Source organism: Argopecten irradians, chromosome 13 (genome assembly GCF_041381155.1).
Source record: "Argopecten irradians isolate NY chromosome 13, Ai_NY, whole genome shotgun sequence".
Taxonomy (NCBI): domain Eukaryota; kingdom Metazoa; phylum Mollusca; class Bivalvia; order Pectinida; family Pectinidae; genus Argopecten; species Argopecten irradians.
Genome location: NC_091146.1, coordinates 14286655 through 14310319, shown reverse-complemented (window position 1 = coordinate 14310319; position 23665 = coordinate 14286655). Strand labels below are relative to the sequence as shown.

The 23665-nt window shown below is 36.1% G+C and overlaps 1 protein-coding gene across 3 annotated transcripts in view; it reads left to right on the top strand.

Annotated features, from left to right (window-relative positions):
* LOC138305496 (kinesin-like protein KIF23) overlaps nucleotides 1–23665 on the top strand; it is a 41956-nt gene that overhangs the window by 15981 nt on the left and 2310 nt on the right. For all 3 annotated transcript variants that reach the window (XM_069245749.1, XM_069245747.1, XM_069245748.1), the window contains exons 9-22: nucleotides 2751–2863; nucleotides 4441–4562; nucleotides 4874–4976; nucleotides 7196–7275; nucleotides 7634–7753; nucleotides 8280–8421; nucleotides 10138–10202; nucleotides 10579–10681; nucleotides 11367–11575; nucleotides 12481–12591; nucleotides 13390–13710; nucleotides 17269–17359; nucleotides 20060–20199; nucleotides 21246–21430. In XM_069245749.1, coding sequence (XP_069101850.1) covers nucleotides 2751–2863; nucleotides 4441–4562; nucleotides 4874–4976; nucleotides 7196–7275; nucleotides 7634–7753; nucleotides 8280–8421; nucleotides 10138–10202; nucleotides 10579–10681; nucleotides 11367–11575; nucleotides 12481–12591; nucleotides 13390–13710; nucleotides 17269–17359; nucleotides 20060–20199; nucleotides 21246–21430 — 1905 coding nt within the window. The remainder of the gene's footprint in view (nucleotides 1–2750; nucleotides 2864–4440; nucleotides 4563–4873; nucleotides 4977–7195; nucleotides 7276–7633; nucleotides 7754–8279; nucleotides 8422–10137; nucleotides 10203–10578; nucleotides 10682–11366; nucleotides 11576–12480; nucleotides 12592–13389; nucleotides 13711–17268; nucleotides 17360–20059; nucleotides 20200–21245; nucleotides 21431–23665) is intronic.

Sequence of the window (23665 nt, the reverse complement as noted above, 5' to 3'; positions counted from 1 at the left end):
GGATCTAATCATGGGCTACAAGTAAGTGAGATCAATTCCCTGGATATAATAGTGTGTGAGATCAATTCCCCTGGGATCTAATCATGGGAGATCAATTCCCCTGGGATCAATCATGGGCTACAAGTAAGTGAGATCAATTCCCTGGGATCTAATCATGGGCTCTAAGTAAGTGAGATCAATTCCCTGGGATCTAATCATGGGCTACAGTAAGTGAGATCAATTCCCATGGGATCTAATCATGGGCTACAAGTAAGTGAGATCAATTCCCATGGGATCTAATCATGGGCTACATGTAAGTGAGATCAATTCCCATGGGATCTAATCATGGGCTACAAGTAAGTGAGATCAATTCCCCTGGGATCTAATCATGGGCTACATGTAAGTGAGATCAATTCCCATGGGATCTAATCATGGGCTACATGTAAGTGAGATCAATTCCCCTTGGATCTAATCATGGGCTACATGTAAGTGAGATCAATTCCCATGGGATCTAATCATGGGCTACAAGTAAGTGAGATCAATTCCCCTTGGATCTAATCATGGGCTACAAGTAAGTGAGATCAATTCCCCTGGGATCTAATCATGGGCTACAAGTAAGTGAGATCAATTCCCTTGGGATCTAATCATGGGCTACAAGAAAGTGGGATCAATTCCCCTGGGATCCAATTGTGTGCTACAAGTAAGTGAGATCAATTCCCCTGGGATCCAATCATGGGCTACAAGTAAGTGAGATCAATTCCCTGGGATCTAATCATGGGCTACAAGTAAGTGAGATCAATTCCCATGGGATCTAATCATGGGCTACAAGTAAGTGAGATCAATTCCCCTGGGATCTAATCATGGGCTACAAGTAAGTGAGATCAATTCCCCTGGGATCTAATCATGGGCTACAAGTAAGTGAGATCAATTCCCCTGGGATCCAATCATGGGCTACAAGTAAGTGAGATCAATTCCCCTGGGATCCAATTGTGGGCTACAAGTAAGTGAGATCAATTCCCCTGGGATCTAATCATGGGCTACAAGTAAGTGAGATCAATTCCCCTTGGATCTAATCATGGGCTACAAGTAAGTGAGATCAATTCCCCTGGATCTAATCATGGGCTACAAGTAAGTGAGATCATTCCTGGATCAATCAGGGTACAGTAAGTGAGATCAATTCCCTGGTCAATCATGGGCTACAAGTAAGTGAGATCAATTCCCCTGGGATCTAATCATGGGCTACAAGTAAGTGAGATCAATTCCCCTGGGATCCAATCATGGGCTACAAGTAAGTGAGATCAATTCCCCTTGGATCTAATCATGGGCTACAAGTAAGTGATATCAATTCCCCTTGGATCTAATCATGGGCTACAAGTAAGTGAGATCAATTCCCCTGGGATCCAATCATGGGCTACAAGTAAGTGAGATCAATTCCCCTTGGATCTAATCATGGGCTACATGTAAGTGAGATCAATTCCCTTGGGATCTAATCATGGGCTACAAGTAAGTGAGATCAATTCCCTTGGGATCTAATCATGGGCTACAAGTAAGTGAGATCAATTCCCTTGGGATCTAATCATGGGCTACAAGTAAGTGAGATCAATTCCCCTGGGATCTAATCATGGGCTACAAGTAAGTGAGATCAATTCCCATGGGATCTAATCATGGGCTACAAGTAAGTGATATCAATTCCCCTTGGATCTAATCATGGGCTACATGTAAGTGAGATCAATTCCCATGGGATCTAATCATGGGCTACAAGTAAGTGAGATCAATTCCCCTGGGATCTAATCATGGGCTACAAGTAAGTGAGATCAATTCCCATGGGATCTAATCATGGGCTACAAGTAAGTGAGATCAATTCCCTGGGATCTAATCATGGGCTACAAGTAAGTGAGATCAATTCCCATGGGATCTAATCATGGGCTACAAGTAAGTGAGATCAATTCCCCTGGGATCTAATCATGGGCTACAAGTAAGTGAGATCAATTCCCCTGGGATCTAATCATGGGCTACAAGTAAGTGAGATCAATTCCCCTGGGATCTAATCATGGGCTACATGTAAGTGAGATCAATTCCCATGGGATCTAATCATGGGCTACAAGTAAGTGAGATCAATTCCCCTTGGATCTAATCATGGGCTACATGTAAGTGAGATCAATTCCCATGGGATCTAATCATGGGCTACAAGTAAGTGAGATACCTTTCACCGGTGATTAAATAAGTGATTTCACAAAGTTTTGCAATAAACTAAAAGGAGGGGCTTGTTTCATTTTGGGCTGTGTTACGGTCACGATTGATAAGCAAAATATTTTGCGTGAAGATACCATAGGGTCTGCTGCATATTGTGTGCTTATGCAAACATTCAATTTTTTCAGGGCTCATGGTAATTTCAGGGTTCAAAGGTCAATGGATGAAGATTGAAGTTTTTGTTTAAATCTTAATTATTTAAGTACTGGTGTAGAGGTGATTTTTTTTTTTCTTGCAAATCATTCAGTTCAGAGAAACAGATGGAAAATTGAAGAAGTAGGTCATACTGACCTATTATACAATTGTGCCTGCAGCCCCACTGCATGATCAAAATAGGAGACAAAATACTTGCATAGATCCTTGTCTTCATTCATTGGCTGTAGCAAACATTGTAGTATACAACTGACAACTGGCAAACAGTCAATTAATGAAAGTATTATTACTTCAACATAGGTAACATCTTACAGATTTATGCTGAATATAAATCTAATTTCAGGATACTATACTTGTTATAATTACAGACCTCCCCAGTCCAAACTACTGAGGACCGACGCCCAGGATACAATGTATGTGATGAACTGTGTAGAAGTCGAATGTAAGAGTACGCAGGAGGCTCTGAATATTCTCTACCGAGGTAAATATTATAGCTATACCCACCTTATTTAGCCACACGCACCCCTATCATAGCCATGCCCACCCCTATTATAGCCACTCCCACCCCTATCATAGCCATGCCCACCCCTATTATAGCCACATGCACCCCTATCATAGCCATGCCCACCCCTATTATAGCCACGCCCACCTCTATCATATTCCAGACCTGTTTACCCTTATGCTTTTTGCGTAAATTGTTACGCATTTGACACCTATTTTACACCATTACGCGCAAACGTGAAAAATTACGCATTTAGCTCATCTGCCGGTAAAAGGTAATATTGTATATCGAACGCACCCGATATTCTTAGTCGAACGCACCTTATACTGTTAATGGGGCGCAATCGAATGCACCCCACCTAATTCACGTCATTGGAACGCTTCACATCGTATATGAGCACATGGTAATCAAACGTTTGTAGCATCACAATTTCATAACAAAAACGACAGTAAACACGAGGGAGGCTAAGCTGAAGCGGTTTATGGCATGCCTAATCGGAAAAATGAAACTCGAACTATCAACGCCACAAAAAAAGTGTGGACAATCATTTAAATCCAGTTACACCATCCAGTTGAATGGAACTGTATTGTTGCCTCAATTAAAGGAAATCATTGTGTTCATTACATCATCTGCAAGTCTGACTTTAGATTCAAAGTACTGTGATTAATGTAATAAGCAAATTGTTGTTGATGTAATGATGATATGGATAAGAATTATTTATTCGTTTCCTTATAAATGAAATTCATTAATTAAGTAATTTTGATTATTTTAGTAAGGTCATGTTTGATCAATATCTAAGTGTCTTAAACTGACAGTGACTCAACCGTTATTTTTTGTTGAACATAAAAAAATGAAACTTGCTTTTCAAAAGCTTGATTCTGTTTTGATAGTCATGTAAATTCATTAAATCTGATTCAGCACATATTGTCAAATACTATTGATGTTTTTTTTTTCGTTTTTGTTTTGGCTTATCTTACAATTTGTAATGTTCAGTATAAAAAAAATCTGAAAATCAAATGTCAATAATGTGTTTATTATTTAGATTTGTGTCCTGAATTCAGTTGGGGCTCTTTGAAACACTAAAAACTCTATAATGATTATGATCTATTATAGAGTATCTGTATGTACCTGACTGAAGGAGATATTTTTCATACATACATGTAACTTAGTAAAACGTTCATTTCCACAATCAATGGGAGAAGAACATGCACATTAATAATGATTAACAGTAAATGCCTGAAATATGCAAGTTTTATGATATATTCAGATTGAACAGAGGGACATCAATTAGCTAATGAACAAATCTGAAAATTACACATTGGAGGTTAAAATTACACATTTCAATCGTGGCTATTACACATGGACAATTTTTCGGGTAAACAGGTCTGATAGTCATACCCACTCCTATCCCCACACCCACTCCTATCATAGCCACACCCACCCTATCATAAACATAACCACCCTATCACTATATTTATAGTTACAAGTCACACATTTTCCCCCTAATACATTTTTCAGTCTCCTTTGTTATATATACGTAATGTTAATATTATCAGGTCAGAAGAGAAGGAAAGTAGCACACACTGCTCTGAATGCCGAATCTAGTAGAAGTCACAGCATATTCAACATCCGTCTGGTACAGGCTCCACTTGACCCCAGGGGCGAGGAGGTCTTACAGGTAAGGTCAAAGGTCATCACCTGTTGTGGCATTAGTCATTGGAGGTCAGAGTTCAAAGGCAGTGGTTTGGATTTCTTATTCTCTCAGTAGATGCTTGGTACAGTATTGAATAATTGTTTATTTGAATTTTTATTCGTTCGTTTATTTATTTACTTCTTTGTTTTTGTCATGAAAAATCTTCATAAATATGAATCATAAAGTAACTACTATTTTGTATCTCTTGTGGTATTTCTTTTCTGATTTATATAAACAGTTATGCAAACTGATAAGATAAGTAGATATGCTAATGTTTCCTATTTGACATTTACAAGGATGCTGATAAGGTTTGTGTTAGCCAGCTGTCATTGGTGGATCTGGCCGGTAGTGAACGCTGTCAAAGGACGGGAAACATGGGCGACAGACTCAAAGAGGCTGGTAAGTGTTAGTGTAATAGGTCGGTAGTGAACGCTGTCAAAGGACGGGAAACATGGGCGACAGACTCAAAGAGGCTGGTAAGTATTAGTGTAATAGGTCGGTAGTGAACGCTGTCAAAGGACGGGAAACATGGGCGACAGACTCAAAGAGGCTGGTAAGTGTTAGTGTAATAGGTCGGTAGTGAACGCTGTTAAAAGACAGGAAACATGGGCGACAGACTCAAAAAGGCTGGTAAGTGTTAGTGTAATAGGTCGGTAGTGAACGCTGTCAAAAGACAGGAAACATGGGCGACAGACTCAAAGAGGCTGGTAAGTGTTAGTGTAATAGGTCGGTAGTGAACGCTGTCAAAGGACGGGAAACATGGGCGACAGACTCAAAGAGGCTGGTAAGTGTTAGTGTAATAGGTCGGTAGTGAACGCTGTCAAAGGACGGGAAACATGGGCGACAGACTCAAAGAGGCTGGTAAGTGTTAGTGTAATAGGTCGGTAGTGAACGCTGTCAAAGGACGGGAAACATGGGCGACAGACTCAAAGAGGCTGGTAAGTGTTAGTGTAATAGGTCGGTAGTGAACGCTGTCAAAGGACGGGAAACATGGGCGACAGACTCAAAGAGGCTGGTAAGTGTTAGTGTAATAGGTCGGTAGTGAACGCTGTCAAAAGATGGGCGACAGACTCAAAGAGGCTGGTAAGTGTTAGTGTAATAGGTCGGTAGTGAACGCTGTCAAAGGACGGGAAACATGGGCGACAGACTCAAAGAGGCTGGTAAGTGTTAGTGTAATAGGTCGGTAGTGAACGCTGTCAAAGGACGGGAAACATGGGCGACAGACTCAAAGAGGCTGGTAAGTGTTAGTGTAATAGGTCGGTAGTGAACGCTGTCAAAGGACGGGAAACATGGGCGACAGACTCAAAGAGGCTGGTAAGTGTTAGTGTAATAGGTCGGTAGTGAACGCTGTCAAAAGACAGGAAACATGGGCGACAGACTCAAAGAGGCTGGTAAGTGTTAGTGTAATAGGTCGGTAGTGAACGCTGTCAAAAGACAGGAAACATGGGCAACAGACTCAAAGAGGCTGGTAAGTGTTAGTGTAATAGGTCGGTAGTGATTAGGAGTTCAGGTATTAGCCATATATATACCAAGTAAAGGTTTTGTTTCATTCATAAAATAAGAAATTACACAAATACTCAAGAAGTCATCTTTAAACAGTGCTATCTACTAGTATCACTAATAGATCTTGTTTGAATCTTTGTCTTTTGTTAGCCAGCAAGGCTTGATCCCATCAACTTTGATATGTTGAGGATCAAATAACTAGTTTGTGTCCGGAAGTCTCAAATGTTTGTTTTGTCGTTGATGAATACATTGAATATTATCTGCCAAGCTTTCCCTGTTTGCTTTCGGAATGGGGCCTGTGGCTTTGAATTTGGGAAAATATGCAACAAAACCAAGATTTGGGAAAAATTATAAAATATGGTCGTTAGCCACATTAGACAGGTGGTCGTTATGCTTAGTGCTATTATATAGTAAAAATGCACGGAGAGTCCTAAAAACCGGTCCTTATAAACAGGCAGCTGTTAGAGCAGGTTTAACTGTAAAGTATAACAAATAAGATTTTATATTTTCAGTGTAGTTTATGTTCTTTTCTGAAGCCATTTCACAAATATCTAAAGTCTTCACCAACTAAGTTCGTGCAATATTTTTGGATAGTTTTCAAGAAACTTTATTTTGGTAAATTGAAGGCTGAGAATAATTTAGAGGCTTTGCCAAGGGGAACGGGACCGAAAATTGGCCCCAAATCATGCTGAAAAAAGCCCTGATCCGTGTGTTCTGTTTTGGGATTTGTACCAGTTGTACTGACTTGATATGGCGACACCCATATGAAAGATGCACTTCAAATTCAAAAACTGATTTTAGGAACAGTTATAAAAGCAATACCTTAAAAGTTACAAAACGCATCGAAATATATTACAGATTGTATTGAACAAAAAAGAAATTTCAATGACAAATTTGAAAACTTTAATAATCTGCTGTCTTGGATCCAAGTGGTATGCTTCAAGAAACTTCTCACTTGTACTGGTTTGGTTAGACTGGTATATAGCACATTTCATTGCAGATACTGCAGATTTGTACCGTAACAACTGGTACGGACCTGCAAATGGAACACACGGTATGATCCAGTCTTTTTACCATGTTACATCTACACTAGCGTCCTGTTTGTGTATTATTAGGTAACATTAACCAGTCTCTGATGGTGCTGAAGACTTGTATGAAGTTACTGAGGGAGAACCAGAAAAACTGTGAAAACAAGGTGGGTACTTATCATTTACTCTGATGGTTGGGAATAGCTTAGGGGGGGGGGGAACAGTAAAAAAAAATGAATAAATAAAATTTAAGGGTTTGACGAGTGGTAGACAATATAACTTTTTTTTAAATTCACACATGTATTAATTGTAATTACTTAATTTAACAAAACTCATTGCACTATATTGATAATCCTATTTCTTTAACCAAATAGGAGAAACAGGCTGGTCTGTACTGTTACTATATGAAACCTTCACAATGATAAACTGTTAAATACAAGATTACTCATTTACCAAAAAAGAAAGAAAAAATACAGAATATAGGAACATTTCATTATCATTGAAAATGGTTGTTTATTTCCGCAGATGGTACCTTACAGGGATTCAAAGCTAACTCACTTGTTTAAGAATTATTTTGATGGTGACGGTAAAGTACGGATGATCGTGTGTGTCAATCCTCGCGCTGAAGAATATGATGAAACCATTGTGAGTATAGTTATATAGACTATACCTCCTTTGTATTTCTATCTGAAAATACAAATTTATTCATATCAGCTTGTGATGTACGACTAAGCATTGAACGTCTTTCAGTTGGCATACATAGCCAATCAGAATGCCAACTGGACCGAGGCAAATTCCATGAAATGTGTACAGTTGGCATTCATATTGCCTATGAATGCCAACTGAAAGACGCTAAATGCTTATGGATTAAGAGCAGGGGAAATAATGTGCTCCTTGTCATCATGAAGACACATTGCCATGATTTATCTTTACAACATAACAAACATTTCAGGTTCAGCAAAAAAGAAAAAAAATTCTGTATGATATTGTGAATGGAGTGGTATTTCTGTACAAATCATATTAATTTTTCTGTATGATATTGTGAATGGAATGGTATTTCTGTAAGATATTGTGAATGGAATGGTATTTCTGTACGATATTGTGAATGGAATGGTATTTCTGTACGATATTGTGAATAGAGTGTATCAGCAAAGCTATTTGTATGTTCCAGCATGTGATGAAATTCGCGGAGCTGACGCAGGAAGTGATGGTGGCGAGGTCACAACAGGTCAAATTTGACATCGGTCTGACTCCCGGTCGTCGTAGGATGAACCAACAGTACAAGGAAGCTCTGGCTGAAATTCCTCTGATTGGTAATAGTTTACATAATAAAGGGGGGAAAAACAAAACAAAATCTGACTTAGGATGGATATTACAGTAAAACCTCTCTATTAAGACCACTTGAGGGTCTGAATGAAAGTGGTCTTAATAGCGGGGTGGTCTTAATACCGAGGTGCATCGGATTGACTTCTAATCAGTAAGAACCGTAACTCTGCACATTATGATTAAAAATAGTATATATACATGTACTGTACATGTATATACAATGTATGTCTCATATGTATACAGTTACATAATAGACTTGTATATTTTTATTTAGTTGAATAAGCATAAAAGAAAATAAAGAAGATATTTTGTTTTTAATTAAATAATCTAATAAATAGATTCTATTAAATTCTAATTCACATAACATACACACAGAGATTTGCGCCTTTCTCTTCAATATCGACTGCACTTGTGTTTTACCGATGTCAATCTGGTTCGGCGAGTTGACTGCGGCCTTTGCTACAGTTATATAAGGAGTTCAACTTTCTTATTCAGCGGCAGCTCGTTTCGTTTACGTGGTGTACCCTTCTTGATTTAAATTGCATATGAATTTAAAAGAGGTGGAAATATTACATAAATAATTTACAAACGTTTGAAAGTTATCAAGTTTGTATGGAAACAAAAATACGGCGACATTCTTACCGGATTAATTTCACAATCATAACGAAACGCCTTAGATCCACGATGTTTATTTTACTCACCCGTGAAGATAGGGCTTTAAATACTGCTACTGTAAAATCATTAGAGCCCAGGTTAATGTTTTGATTAGTAAACAAAAGATTGATTACTAAATGCACTATTTCATGTGATCCGATAATTGGTCTAGTTTCACTTTCAAAGCGCCACATAGCTAGCTGCTAGGTCAACATATGACAAGGGCGACGACCCGTATCGGTAAACAAAAGATCGAAATCCGCACGTACACACATGGTCGTTTTGGCTAAACAATGGGGACCATCAAAAGCCCTATGCTTTCTTTTGGTCACAGTTATTATGCGTATGTATCGGGTAATTAATTGGATTATAATTGACCTCGATTCTGTCACTCCAATACCCCGCTTAGTACACAACCGACCGTACAGGTAACGGTCTGTCACTTGACAAGCGATTGACGGACACGGGTCGTAATGAAGGGGTCAATTAGCGTTGGCTAGTGGTCTGAAGGACTGCTGTACACACGGTAAACTGACACAGGTGAATGGTCGTAATTATGGGGTCAATTACCGTTGATCAGTGGTCGTTTGCCATTGATTAGTATCACCTTCCGGTGATAATGACGTCAAGAAACTCACACCAAATGATGATGTCATAATCATTGGATGGTGGGACAATTCGACGGCAAATTGTACATTTCCACATCGTTTTTGGATCTTGAAACCCTGTATTTCCTACAGCATTTATATATGCTGAACACCTCAGAAAAATATTTCATTACAATAATAAATTGAAAAAGGATTTAACTGATGCTGTAATTACAACCTAAGAATCACCTAACCTTAATGCCACAAAAAAACTAAAACAAAGAAGTGCAGTCATTTGGTCAATTTCAGCACAGTTAAAAAAATATCACCACAAGTTATCTCCCATTTTAATTATCAATTATTGATTCTCATAATCATTAGTCTTTGGAAAAACCATTATCGATTGATCACCCATTAAAATCGAGATTTGGTCCAACACTAACCAATGCATATTTTTTCCAGATGAAGAGGTGCCTGTTGTACAGCCGATCGTGTACAGCTTAGGACCGGGATTCCCATCACTAGAGGTAAGGAACATCAAAGAAATATTAAAATCCATTGTGGATCTTTCAAATGAACTATAGTATCTTAACCTGGTTGTAAAAGTTTGGCCAGTCAACTTGAGATATTCCTGCTCTTTGCCTGCCTGACAGACCCATTGAGTATTTTCCCTTCATACAATTTTGGACAAAAAAAAATAAAATTTCACTTGCTTTAGAATCATCTATATGAAATTGTAGAACTTTAGCTCAGATGTCATCGTTTACAGAGACAATCATGTGATGTCATATTTTGATTATAACGTCATCATCTATATATATAAGATGTTATTACATGTGTGTTTTACCATGCTTATCACGTGGCTGAACAGGTGCTATTAAATAAGTTTGATGGCTGTTACAGGTTCTACATTCACGTGATGATTTTACAATGAACCAACTACAAAACTTCCTAGATGACCGCTACAAGCGCAGGGAAATCCTGTTAAATGACTATTCAAGGAAACGTAAGTGTTTTACTTTCTTTTTTAAGGTCCTCCTAAAAACCTTGCAATTCTTATTCTGATTTCTTGAAAACCCTGACTTTATAGATCTTAGAAACCAGAGAAATGCTGATGTCTGTATTTGTAGAAAGTCAAGAGCAGACTTTTTAGCAAGGAAAAAATTTACTTTGACTTGCAGAACGTCTAGTATTAATTAAGTAACTTATGGAGGAGCTAAAATTAACAAAATGTAACATGTTAGTGAAACCACAAACCTAGGTACCCTAGATATTTGGCTTGCTTTGGTTAGGGAACTGCCACTGAAATAAATTTGACATGATTTTTATGTATAAGAAATGTTAAGGAAATCCATCCATGAAAAAAGGCCAATAATATTGGAATCCTGATATACAGAGAAAGTACTGTAATCTAGAAATCTGTTTGACTGGCAGATTTTCTATCTGATTAAATCATATCTTGATATCCATGCTGCTCTAGTAAACCTACTCTGCATGTGGAATGTGGAGGATCAGAGTATATTGGAAGGTCTGGTTTTAAACAGATTGGCAGATTTTAAACCCTGTTTCCTTTGTATAGTTCAAATATTTATTTATTTATTTATTTTTTATGATTTTGTTTGTACAGCTGTATATCTAATATAAACTTACTAAACTTCTTTGGCTTATAATTCGACTATTCTGTTTCACAGAGGAACAATTCCGATCTGAGCTTGTTGCTTTTGAGAAGGAGCACTCTGCAACTATGGCGAAAAATGTCGAACTTCAAACAGTGTTGGAGAAGAAGGAGTCCTACATTCAGAAACTAGAGGCACGGCTACGCAGTACGGAAAAGAAGAATGATGAGATGTCAAAGACACTGAAATTGTCAGAACGTGAACGTCGCGAACTTGATGCAAAGGTAAGCGATATGAAATATTTATGAAGTAAAAATTTGTATCAGAATTTATACGGTTGAAGAATTAAATCTGTTGAAGCTGAATACAATTTAATTAGGTGTAGAATTTTGTTTAAAAAAGTGGCGTGTGATTTGAATCCATAGAAATTTCAATTCAGTAAATGTTAAAAGAAATTTCAACATGAAATTAAGATATGGAGGTTCCTTGACAAGTGATTGTTGTTTATGATATATATAAAACTTGAGTTAAAATTTTGAAAAGACACTAGGTTTTACGAGTGTCATTTCAAGTTTTGAAGATTAACTAACTAGAGTTTAGATAGACATAATATATAACAGTCACGTGTTAGGGAATAGGTTTATCCCATAACTTTAACTCTATATCTATACAATGTACCATGGTGATCAATCATTCTTGTCACATTCAAGGATGATAATAACTTCACATGTCGCATCATTATCTTTTTGTCGTAAAATGAGGTACCCAAATACAGAGTCAATATTCTGTTGTTTATACCTAAGATAGCAACAAACCGCTATAAATGCAATTTTTAAAAAAAATGCACTATAAAAGTAGTCCGAAGTTGAAAGCCAATCAGAAGAGAGGTTAAAAATAATCCATGAGAATTGCCCTACACACTATGATGTGTAAACGTGAACAATAACCAACTGGTATGGAATTTATCACATGATTTTTACATTGTGGAAACGGCATAGTTATAGAATAAACTGATTTTAAATTACTCTGGTGATGTGCTTGGAAATTTCTTCTTTTTCAAAAATGATCAGCTCCACTAACATTTTTGTAAAAGGTTCTATATTTATCAGATATAATGTACAATTATCGATACTTACTACTATTGTTACATATGAGTTGATGTGTTTATGATGTGGTTTTGTGCTTTTAGCTCCAGGATAAGAATGTAAAGATTCGTCAGGAGCGATCCGAGAAGGAAAGACTCAAAAACGACTTTAGGACCCGACTGGAAATGAATAATCAGCACTGGGAGAAAAATCTGGTACAAAATTCTTCATAAAGATTAAGATTTAAAAATTATTTATTGTGATTCACGAGCTATTCTGTATTTGCATATTACAGTGTTATCTGCCCTTACAGAAAGGTATTGATTGTGAGCATAACATCACATTTTGCGGAGAAAATGATATGAATTGCGGTCAAAAAATAATGATGTAACAATCAAAATCTACCCCAAGGGAGCTAACTCTGTAATTTGTATTTTGATATGTATTCTTCAATTCTTTGATCCCTGGCAACATCTCCATACTGTTATATTTTACTTGTGTTTGCTTGTGATAGTCACATAGCACAAAGATGAGCTTTAGTGGCTTATGCATGTTACTAAAAGGTTCATTTATATAATCATGTTATATTTGTTTATTACGGTGTTACCTATGTCCGCCCTAAGTGGATATATTACGTTCTGTCCAGATTTCATATGCAATAGGTGCTCTTAACTGATTCACCCCTGAAAATTCATAATGAACTCCTCTAGCCTTTTAAATTAGAAAAGTTCAAATGTGTCTCCAGGGGTAAATAAGGAAATGTCTCATTTCTAAATTTATTACAAACTGTAATTTGTTTTTAAAAAAAATCAAAATATGTATATCTAATTTATCCAATCGTTTAAATTTGTATACATTGAGTGTTGTTGTAAAAACAAGCATCTCAACATTGCTTTAAAAGTGGGATATGGATGTTGAACTAATTTTATTTTTATTTCTTTTTATATGTTGTTGATAAACATGCAGAAAATTGATGGCAAGTGAACTGAACTGATTTAATGCTTTCTATATAGGAAAAAGAAAAACATAAAATTGAGTCGGAGTTTGGTGGTCAGATCTGGGAGAAACAAAAAAAGCTGAACCTGTTGAGAAGTATAGTGAATGATAAGGATGCTGCCTACGAGGAGTCTAGAGGAGGCGGGTTCAGGACCCCCGCCCCCAAGCCACGCACCTTCTCCACCCCCAGGAAAATTGTGGCAGCCAAATCTGAGACAGACATTTCATCAGTAGGGACCAACTCTACTACTCCAAGGACACGAACAGCGACAGGGACAGTGAGCTCGGCCAGGGCAGCGTACCAACAGAGAATAGCTTCCTCCCAGGCCAGTAGAAATGTAAGTAAATAGCTACCTCCCAAGTCAGTAGAAATCTTTAGTAAATAGCAAACTCCCAAGTCAGTAGAAATGTAAGTAAATGGCAAACTCCCAAGTCAATAGAAATCTTCAGTAAATAGCAAACTCCCAAGTCAGTAGAAATCTTTAGTAAATAGCAAACTCCCAAGTCTGTAGAAATGTAAGTAAATAGCAAACTCCCAAGTCAATAGAAATCTTCAGTAAATAGCAAACTCCCAAGTCAGTAGAAATCTTTGATAAATAGCAAACTCCCAAGTCAGTAGAAATCTTAAGTAAATAGCAAACTCCCAAGTCAGTAGAAATCTTCAGTAAATAGCAAACTCCCAAGTCAGTAGAAATCTTTAGTAAATAGCAAACTCCCAAGTCAGTAGAAATCTTTAGTAAATAGCAAACTCCCAAGTCAGTAGAAATGTAAGTAAATAGCAAACTCCCAAGTCAATAGAAATCTTCAGTAAATAGCAAACTCCCAAGTCAGTAGAAATCTTTAGTAAATAGCAAACTCCCAAGTCAGTAGAAATCTTTAGTAAAAAGCAAACTCCCAAGTCTGTAGAAATGTAAGTAAATAGCAAACTGTAAAGTCAATAGAAATCTTCAGTAAATAGCAAACTCCCAAGTCAGTAGAAATCTTCAGTAAATAGCAAACTCCCAAGTCAGTAGAAATCTTCAGTAAATAGCAAACTCCCAAGTCAGTAGAAATCTTTAATAAATAGCAAACTCCCAAGTCAGTAGAAATCTTCAGTAAATAGCAAACTCCCAAGTCAGTAGAAATCTTTAGTAAATAGCAAACTCCCAAGTTAGTAGAAATCTTTAGTACCGTAAAAACTTGTATAATTTGCGCACCAGTGTAATTTGCGCAGGTACTTTTTAGGGCTGAAAATGCTGAAAAAAATCTACTATCAGTATATTTTGCGCATCAAAAATTTTGGGGAAAAACGATGTCCAGGGAGTCCCAAAATCGATGTATGAAGGTGACAATTTCAATGCAAAATATTCAGGCTTAGACACTAACTTTATTTGCTTAGGAGACCTCCGGGCTCCTTTGATGATAAAAGTGGGGGCCCTGATGGAAATCAGGGGGCCCTGGATTTTGATCAAATTAAATATTGATATTTTTAATTCTTCTAGAATAATCATATATTGATGAATGAAGTAATTTCTTCCTTTTCGGAGATGTTTTTCCTTTGAACCAATTTAGATTCAGTAGGTTTAATAAAAGAAAATCACACAAAAATTGATCGTTGATTGTTCATATTTATTTTCAATTTTCCATTAAAAGCTTAAACGCTTTCCTTTGTAACTGCAACAAGTCTTGTTTGCATATATTATCGAATTCATCATCATCATCAGATTCTTCATTTTTTCATATATTTGATTACTTTGTTGTATTTCCTGAGAGGTTTTTGTTTTTTTCGCTGGTGGAGGAGTTAATTCCCAACCATCTACTCAAAAACGACATCTTGGAATGTAATCAAAGTCTTTCCGACGCTTATGATAGGAAGGGATTGGATTGTATTTATAACAAGCGTTTCGGTGATGCCGCTAACATCAAAGATTCACGTACCTTATTCGTTCGTTACACGTTTGCGAGAGTGCGACTGAATTATTAGTGCTCGTAGTTAGATCGGTAGACACTCGACATAATGCAAATTCAGTGGATTACCTGTTCTTAATATTATTTTTCTTGTAAAATAGTCAGGGGCCCGCCGGGCCACAAACGGCAGACAATCAGGGGGCCCGTAGCAAATTTAAGGGGCCTCGGGCCCCCGGTCTTACGTTAGTGTCGATGGCTGATATTCCCCTGAAATGCTTGACAGCTTGCACAAAGAAGTGTTGTATTAAGAAGAAATAACATATTAAAACCGCATCGTGTTTGTTTTCTTTTATTGGCCACCTTAACCTGAAACTAAAATATCTTGCAGATGTCTAAAACATCGGCGGTCCGGTCCGCCGTACTCCGTGCACATGTCAATGCTTTGAGATATTACACATGAATAGTAATCAGGAACATTTAAAAAGATTTGAATCTATTTGTTTAAAATTGTCACAATAAGTAATTAGTGTGTTTGAGATCATTAACAATCAACAGCAATCGGCTAGCGGATACGTATGTTAGCTTGCAACAATCACATTGCGAGTAAACTCACTACCTGTACGGTACCAGATCCAAGCTGATGGCTAATAATATTTATAAATACGGTTGAATATGTCACTAACCTTGTAGCTTGTTAATTCAGCAGTAATAAAATTGCAAACCACTTATTAAAGTCCTAAATATAGGTCAGTTTAGGCATCTTATAAATCCCACGTGTGTTTTGACTTTTTGCACACGGCCTTCAGCTGGGCCCTACGTAAGGTTTCATGTGCAAAGCTGATGGCTAATTATATTTATCAATACAGTTGAATATGTCACTAACCTTGTGGCTTGTTAATTCTGCAGTAATAAAATTGCAAACCACTTATTAAAGTCCTAAATATAGGTCAGTTTAGGCATCTTATAAATCCCACGTGTGTTTTGACTTTTTGCACACGGCCTGCAGCTGGGGTATACGTATGTTTGTGTATACACACACACACTCTCTACAGACTTTCTCTACAGCCTCTCTCCCCTAAAAAAATACAGGTTAACTAGATTGACCCGCCCAAAGTCACTGATTGTGGCTGTCCCATTATACTACGAGGTGCACAGGGTATACATCTCTTGCTGTCAGTAGAAGCCATGCTCTCAGTCAGTCGCCATTCAATTCTCAGGGCAAATGGAAACAAGACAATGTGATCATAACTTAACACTTTAATTAGCCTTAGATAATCCACTTTAATAGGTGAGGCATTTTTACAATCTTTAATACCTTGTATCATATAAAATGGCTACCATACACAGAGCGGTACCTCAACATTCATAGATCGTCAGCCCCTCAGATTTTTTCCCCGTAAAATTTTTAAATCTCCTCTATCAATATAATTTGCACACCCCCAACTTCAAATTTTATTTTTGCACAGAAAAAGTGCGCAAATTACACAAGTTTTTACGGTAAATAGCAAACTCCCAAGTCAGTAGAAATGTAAGTAAATAGCAAACTCCCAAGTCAGTAGAAATGTAAGTAAATAGCAAACTCCCAAGTCAATAGAAATCTTCAGTAAATAGCAAACTCCCAAGTCAGTAGAAATCTTCAGTAAATAGCAAACTCCCAAGTCAGTAGAAATCTTCAGTAAATAGCAAACTCTCAGGCCAGTAGAAATCTTCAGTAAATAGCAAACTCTCAGGCCAGTAGAAATGTAAGTAAATAGCTAACTTTTTAGCCACTAGAAATATAAGTTAATAGCAAAATTTCAGGCCAGTCGAATAAATTTGATAAATTAATCAGTCTTTAAAATGTCTCTTTACGAAATCCTGAAATTTCTTGTCATCAAGTATTGAATATGTGATGATGTGTCACTTTCACACTGATCAGCAGTTAGATTTTCAATTGAGACCTCATTGTGTTGAACAATCTTTAACTTCTTTTTTTTATTTTTTATTTTATTTTTTATTTATTTTTCCAGACTCCAGTGTACAATCCGAGACATCGAAGGTCAAGGTCATCTAATGCTGAGATTTGGCTGGACCATAAACCTGCTGGAAATGTTGAACTAGGTAGGTAGAGTTTAGATAACTGTCTGACTAGATTAAAACAGGTTACTGCAAAGTATCTTCTCCGAATACATTTACCTTACCATACATTAAAATATTTTTGCATGCAGATGTTTTTGCGAAAGTCTATCAGCAATTTTTGCGAAAGTCTATCAGCATTCAAATTTTACCTGTTTATTTTCGCTTACTGCATATACAGTCTAATGTTTCCTACATCGAAAATTTTGCTTGTTGATCTTTTTGTGCTGAACATATTCATAGATTTAATGTAGGTGCAATAAGTGAATCCACTTTGCAGATATTTCCACATTTGTCGTTTATGTATGGACTTTGACGAATGTATCTTTTTTATGTTTTAATTACAAAATGAAAAAAATAATAGAATAAGAAGATTAATTTGGTCATTCATTAATGAGTATTTAGACAAAGGGGTAATTTATCATTGCGTGGCTGTGGCTACCAATGGTCATATTTAGTATCGGTTTACATACATACTTATTTCTCTATCCTTTACTATAGCTGTTGGTAAGTCCTGTTAATGTTTCCTGTTTGTTACTCCACATTGGTCAAAAATACTTGGTTAGAAATACTTATCCTTGTAATACATGTTTTAGTAACCTCGAGCTCTTGGACTCCAACTTAATATATTGAATATCCTATCAATTTGTCCTAACCACATTTCACACAAAATATTTTCATGAATGAACTGTTTAACAATATCCATATCTATCGTGATAAGTGGTGGATATAAAGATGATATGATTGATATATCAATCGATATTAGATTAAAGTGAAAAAAAAATTGAATAGTTTCAAAAAAGATTCCAAATTGCTATGAATAGAGTAAAATAAAATTTGTGGATGTAAATTTAATTGTTTTTGAGCAATGGAATTATATTTATCCAGAAAAGATGCTTTTGGTTACTGTCAAAATTTGTTAGAGCTTTGATTCTTTGTGTAATGTTTTTATGTTATAAGTTTGGATTAGGGGGTGGGGGTCATAGCCGGCAATGAAAGTCTTATTCAGATTTCTGTTCATTCTGTTCATGTACATACAGTTATTTTAGCATAAATTACTAAGACTGTATTTCATTTCCATGGAACTAATCAATTTTTATTTTCAAATTAAAAATTTAAATGGTATAATTTGAATCTATGAAAATTAATGACAAAAATAAATAAATAGATAAAAGTCTATATAAATGATATATAAAATTATGTGTAAATATAGAATTCTCATATAGTGCAAATTTCAAGTAATGATCAAGTTTTGTAAGCTGTAGATGTCCTACATTTCCAGCTTTCTTTATCATTGTCCATCACTACAAATTCCATTGAATTAATATACATGCATCTGTTTATTAGGAAAAGATGGATTTTTTGAATGTAAGTTTTTGTAAGAGTTGAAAGTTAATTCTGTTAATGTTGATCTTTATTTTTTATTATTTTGTGTGAGTGTGTAATTTCGTTTTAATGGTTGTTTAAACACGGTCTTTGTTTGCAAGTTCTAGTTTTTTTATAGTCTTGTGTTAAGAAAATAAACAACTTCCAATGAATGTTATAAAGGAAGTAAAATGAAAGATAAAAAATAATTTCCAATTTAGACATTAAGCACAAATTCACATAAATCCAAAGCCGCAGAAATCTGATAGATTTTAGTATTAATCATACCTGGAATTCATTAAAAAAAAAAAAAAGATGGTTGATTTGATCTGATGTGATCAATTTATAAAGCTAAATCATTGTCCAAATAGTAATGGTGAAATAACCGCACAGTATATACAATGCTAGTGAAATGTGCAATCACCATGTGGATGTGATTGATAATCTCACCAAACAAGCAAAATAAGAAAATTTGGTACTCTAAATGGGTTCCACAGGTGAAATAAGCAAGTTTGGTGTTCAAAATGTGTTCAACAGGCCAGACAAGCAAGCTTGGTATTCTAAATGTATTTAACAGGCCAAATTATCAAGCTTGATGTTCTAAATGTCTTCAACAAGCCAAATAAGAAAATTTGGTGCTATTAACATGGTCAACAGGCCAAATAAACAAACTTGCTGTTCTAAAAGTGTTCAACAAGCCTGTGTTGGTATTTTAAAAGAAAATTGAATTTCACATTTTCAGGAAACATAATTATCTTTCAATTATTTGGTTTCAGCATTTTTACTAAAGAAGTGTTGACTCTTCCTGCTTTCTACACATAAATCTGCCAATTTGTCATTGTTCTATGCTCTCATAATTTGGTCCTGTGGAAAATTTGCACTAAAATACAGAAGTCAAACTTTTCATTAATGAAATTTTTTAGAGCATGAATTTGTACCGAACAGAAGTATACATAATATCCAGAAACTCTTTTGATCTATTTTAAATTGATTTAATGGATGGTTTCCCTATGAATGAAATTAAGTCTTTTTAAAAGGATGATATTCATTGATGAAAATGGATAAGTCTGGATTGTATTGAAAATCACAGTTGAGTTATTGAATTAATTGAATTAAATGAGTTATGGTTTCTCTATTACTCAAACTGACGGGAAAAAAATGTAACATAGCCTAGCTATAGAACCAATCTCTCGATGAATATAGACAAACCTCAGTCTTGAGTACCTAATTAGAAATTTCAGAGTTATATGCAAAATCAGGATATAGCCATGGCAGTAATGTTAAATTGTTTCTAAAGTCATTTCTGTTCTTTTGTTACAGATACAGTACTTCAACCTAAAATGAAGAAAAAGAAGTCGGTGACCAAGTTGGAGGTAAAAGATACCAAGGAAGTATCCAAGTATTGTCTGACCCATCAGCAGATGGACAGTGGTGGTGAACTAGAGACAAAACTGGTCAAGGTACGAAATAATTTACGTTCTAGCAAAAACTGAAGAATCTGTGTGTGACAACAGATAGCAGGTAGTTTGGTCTTTTATTTACATCACAAGATATCCTGTAACCTTTATTTAAATATAAACTATATTTATTTTACATCGATTACAAAACAAGTTATACAACTTATGTAAATCACTCTCGATGGCCTGGATGTAAGTGCGTGAGGTATGTTTAGTGTGGGAGGAAACCGGAGTGCCCGGAGAAACCCCTTTATTTACATCATAAGATATCTCATAACCTTTAATTACATCATAAGATATCTCGTAGCCTTTATTTGCATCATAAGATATCTCGTAGCCTTTATTTACATCATATTCATAAGATATCTCATAGCCTTTGTTTACATCGTAAGATATCTTGTAGCCTTTATTTACATCGTAAGATATCTCGTAGCCTTTATTTACATCGTAAGATATCTCGTAGCCATCAGTTTTGCTACGACATAAAACAGGGGTTGGTAAGATAACAGTTATAGTAACCACTGTAATAACTAGGATGTTCCATCTTAACTTTTCATTTTATATACAAGTAAATGGAGTTTGGAATACTTGGGTGACTTAAAGTGTTACCATGTTCAAGTATAAATGCCAACTGGACAGAGTCAAATTCCATAGGGCTTCATTTTGATTTCCATGAAGCTCTCTATTGCTTCATGTTGAATTTGCCTCTGTCCAGTTGGCATTCATATTTGCTATGAATGCTAACTGAAAGACTTTCTGATATGCTTATTATATTATTATATTTAAATTTGATAACAATTTTATGATGAAATCCCAAGAGACTTTGCATCTATAATGAACGAAGAATTCATGACTGGCATGACAATTGTGACGTCACAATAATAATGGCGTCATGATAAGCGGTTGGCAGTTCATAGACTGATAATCATGAATTTTAACTGTGTTTTGTAAGGTTTTATAGTGGGACTGAAAATGAAGATAATTGAATGCAATCAAGAAATAGTGTTGCTTTGAAATGGAATTTAAAGTATTTTGTATGTTGCCTCTAGGGTGATGTAATGCCCACAGCTGCTGGTGGGACGGCGGTAGTGTTTACAGACGTAGAGAGTCTGAAACAGAAGTCGCCAGGGACGAGGAAGAGGCGGAGCTCGTGTCCACAGCCTACAGACTACGACGGAGACTGGACTGACCCAGAGGAACGGTGTAGGATCGCCATAGAGGGACATGGCAGGAAGTAAGTAGGCTAGTCACATCATGTTAAAATATCTGGTTGGCTTTATTAGTTTGACATCCTATTAACAGCCAGGGTCATTTAAGCAGTCTGTGATGTTAATTGTTTTCGCTACTAGTCATTTGGACTAGTAAACCCCAAAATTTTACTAGTCCGACTATTTAATCACTAGTCCTAATCAAATATACGGCCATTTTGCAGCACTTCAGTCATGATCAGTTCAGGATTTTTGACCCAAAATACAATTGCAAATTCTCACAAAATGATGCATCTGGACTGAAAAATTGTATACATTATAATGCACTCAAAATGGGTTGAAATTGCAGCTGACTACTATAATTGTAAATATAGTATAGTATTTTAGTATGTTAATCTGGTGGGGAGCCACTAGTCCAATCGGACTAGTTGGCACTAGTCCGACTGTAAAATCACTAGTCATGGGCATCGGACTAGTGCTTAAAGTCGCAGACTGATTAAAGAAGTGTCAGGTTTGTTGGTGGATGAAAGCTGGAGTATCTGGTGAAAAACCACCGACCAGCCATCAGTTCCTGGCAATTACCTCACATGGGATTCAAACTTGCGACCCAGAGGTGGAGGGCATGTGGTAATTTGTGGAGACATCTTAACCACTCGGCCACCTCGTGTTAAACAAAGTCTGGAATAATTCAAAATATATTCTTAACCAGATCAAATTTGCAACAAACGATGTTTAGAAAATACATTCGATATGGTAAACTGCAATTTATGCAGGATTTAGCCTCTTCATTAAATAGTTTTTTGATCCAATGGAAATGAAGGATATTCTATACATGTTCATGTGTATCTCTACTGGTAGTTGTTTCTTGATACATGCATTGTTTTACATTTTGATAAACAATGCAATACAATGATCCCTCCTCATCATTTCCTAGGCCCATGTAAATATTGAATTTCTAAACTTTCTACTTTTCCCTTGGCGCTGAAGCTTGCTTTCCCTTGTGTTTTCTGTATACCCTATAGCTGATTAAAAGTGAAATTCTCATGTTATGATTGTGAAACTTGATTGGCAAAATATTGGTTAACTGTGGAATCATATATACACATTTAACCATATCATTAATATCAAAACCACTAATGTTTTGTTTTTTATATAAATTTAAAATCATGAAAATTTTGACCAATATAAATAACCAACTAAACGCTTCTTAATTTCCTTTTAAGCTGATTTTCCTGGCATTCCTTCACAAGAGTTACATGTACATATTTGGCCTGTGACCAAAAAGCAGCATCATTATTTCATTCATTAATGAAAAGTATACTTCATCATTAAATAACTGACATGAAAAATCCAGTAAATGAGTGTATATATGCTCAGCGTGCCCCCTGACTTTCTCTCATCAGGGGTTAAGTGTACCCCTCCTCAGAAAATTTGAGGGGTACAAGCATAAATCTTGGGGTACAAGCAAAATTTTAACAAATATGAAGCATTTCATCAAGCTTTGATAATAACACAATGACACATTTAAGTATATTCAATTATCGACTCCTTGGGTGACATAAGAGCAATTTTACTTTCATTTCTAATTCCAATTCGTCGGATATCTTGCTGCAAAAAATGACATTGAAAGGCTCAAAGCTGTAGATTAACTGTTTCCAATCAAATCATCATAAACACTGGGGTTGGAACTTTTTTACTTGTTTCTTACATTGATCTACGTTTTCAGACAATGTTTCATTCAGGGATTTTCTTTTGGTGATAGAAGGACTCGCAAAGAAATCGCTAATCGTACGCTTTTTAGACGGCTCCATGTTTACAACATCGGACAAGTGAACACCACTGGTGTTACGCCTTACGATCTTTAGTGTGTGATAGCGCCCATAATCAAATAGCGAAACATTATTCAGGTTATGAAATAACCTAGATCGATGGGTCGTCATGATCAGCCAATCAAAATGCAGGGAAATCGCCAGTAGCAACCAGCTTACAGAAAGATCAGGACGATATTGTCTCGTCATTTCTTCCGACAGTTTTAATATATAAATTATATATAACAACTGTTTTCAGTTTTTACACCCATTTTATTAGCTTTTACTCCCATTTTATCGTACGTGCAGTGTACCCTCTGCTTCCAATTTGTGTACGTGCATATTACTTTTGATGCGTGAATCACGTACACCTGTACGTAATGGGGCACGCTGTATGCTGGAAAAGAGGTGATGGAAAATTGTTTACTTTGTGTGTTCCATAAATTGGGTCAT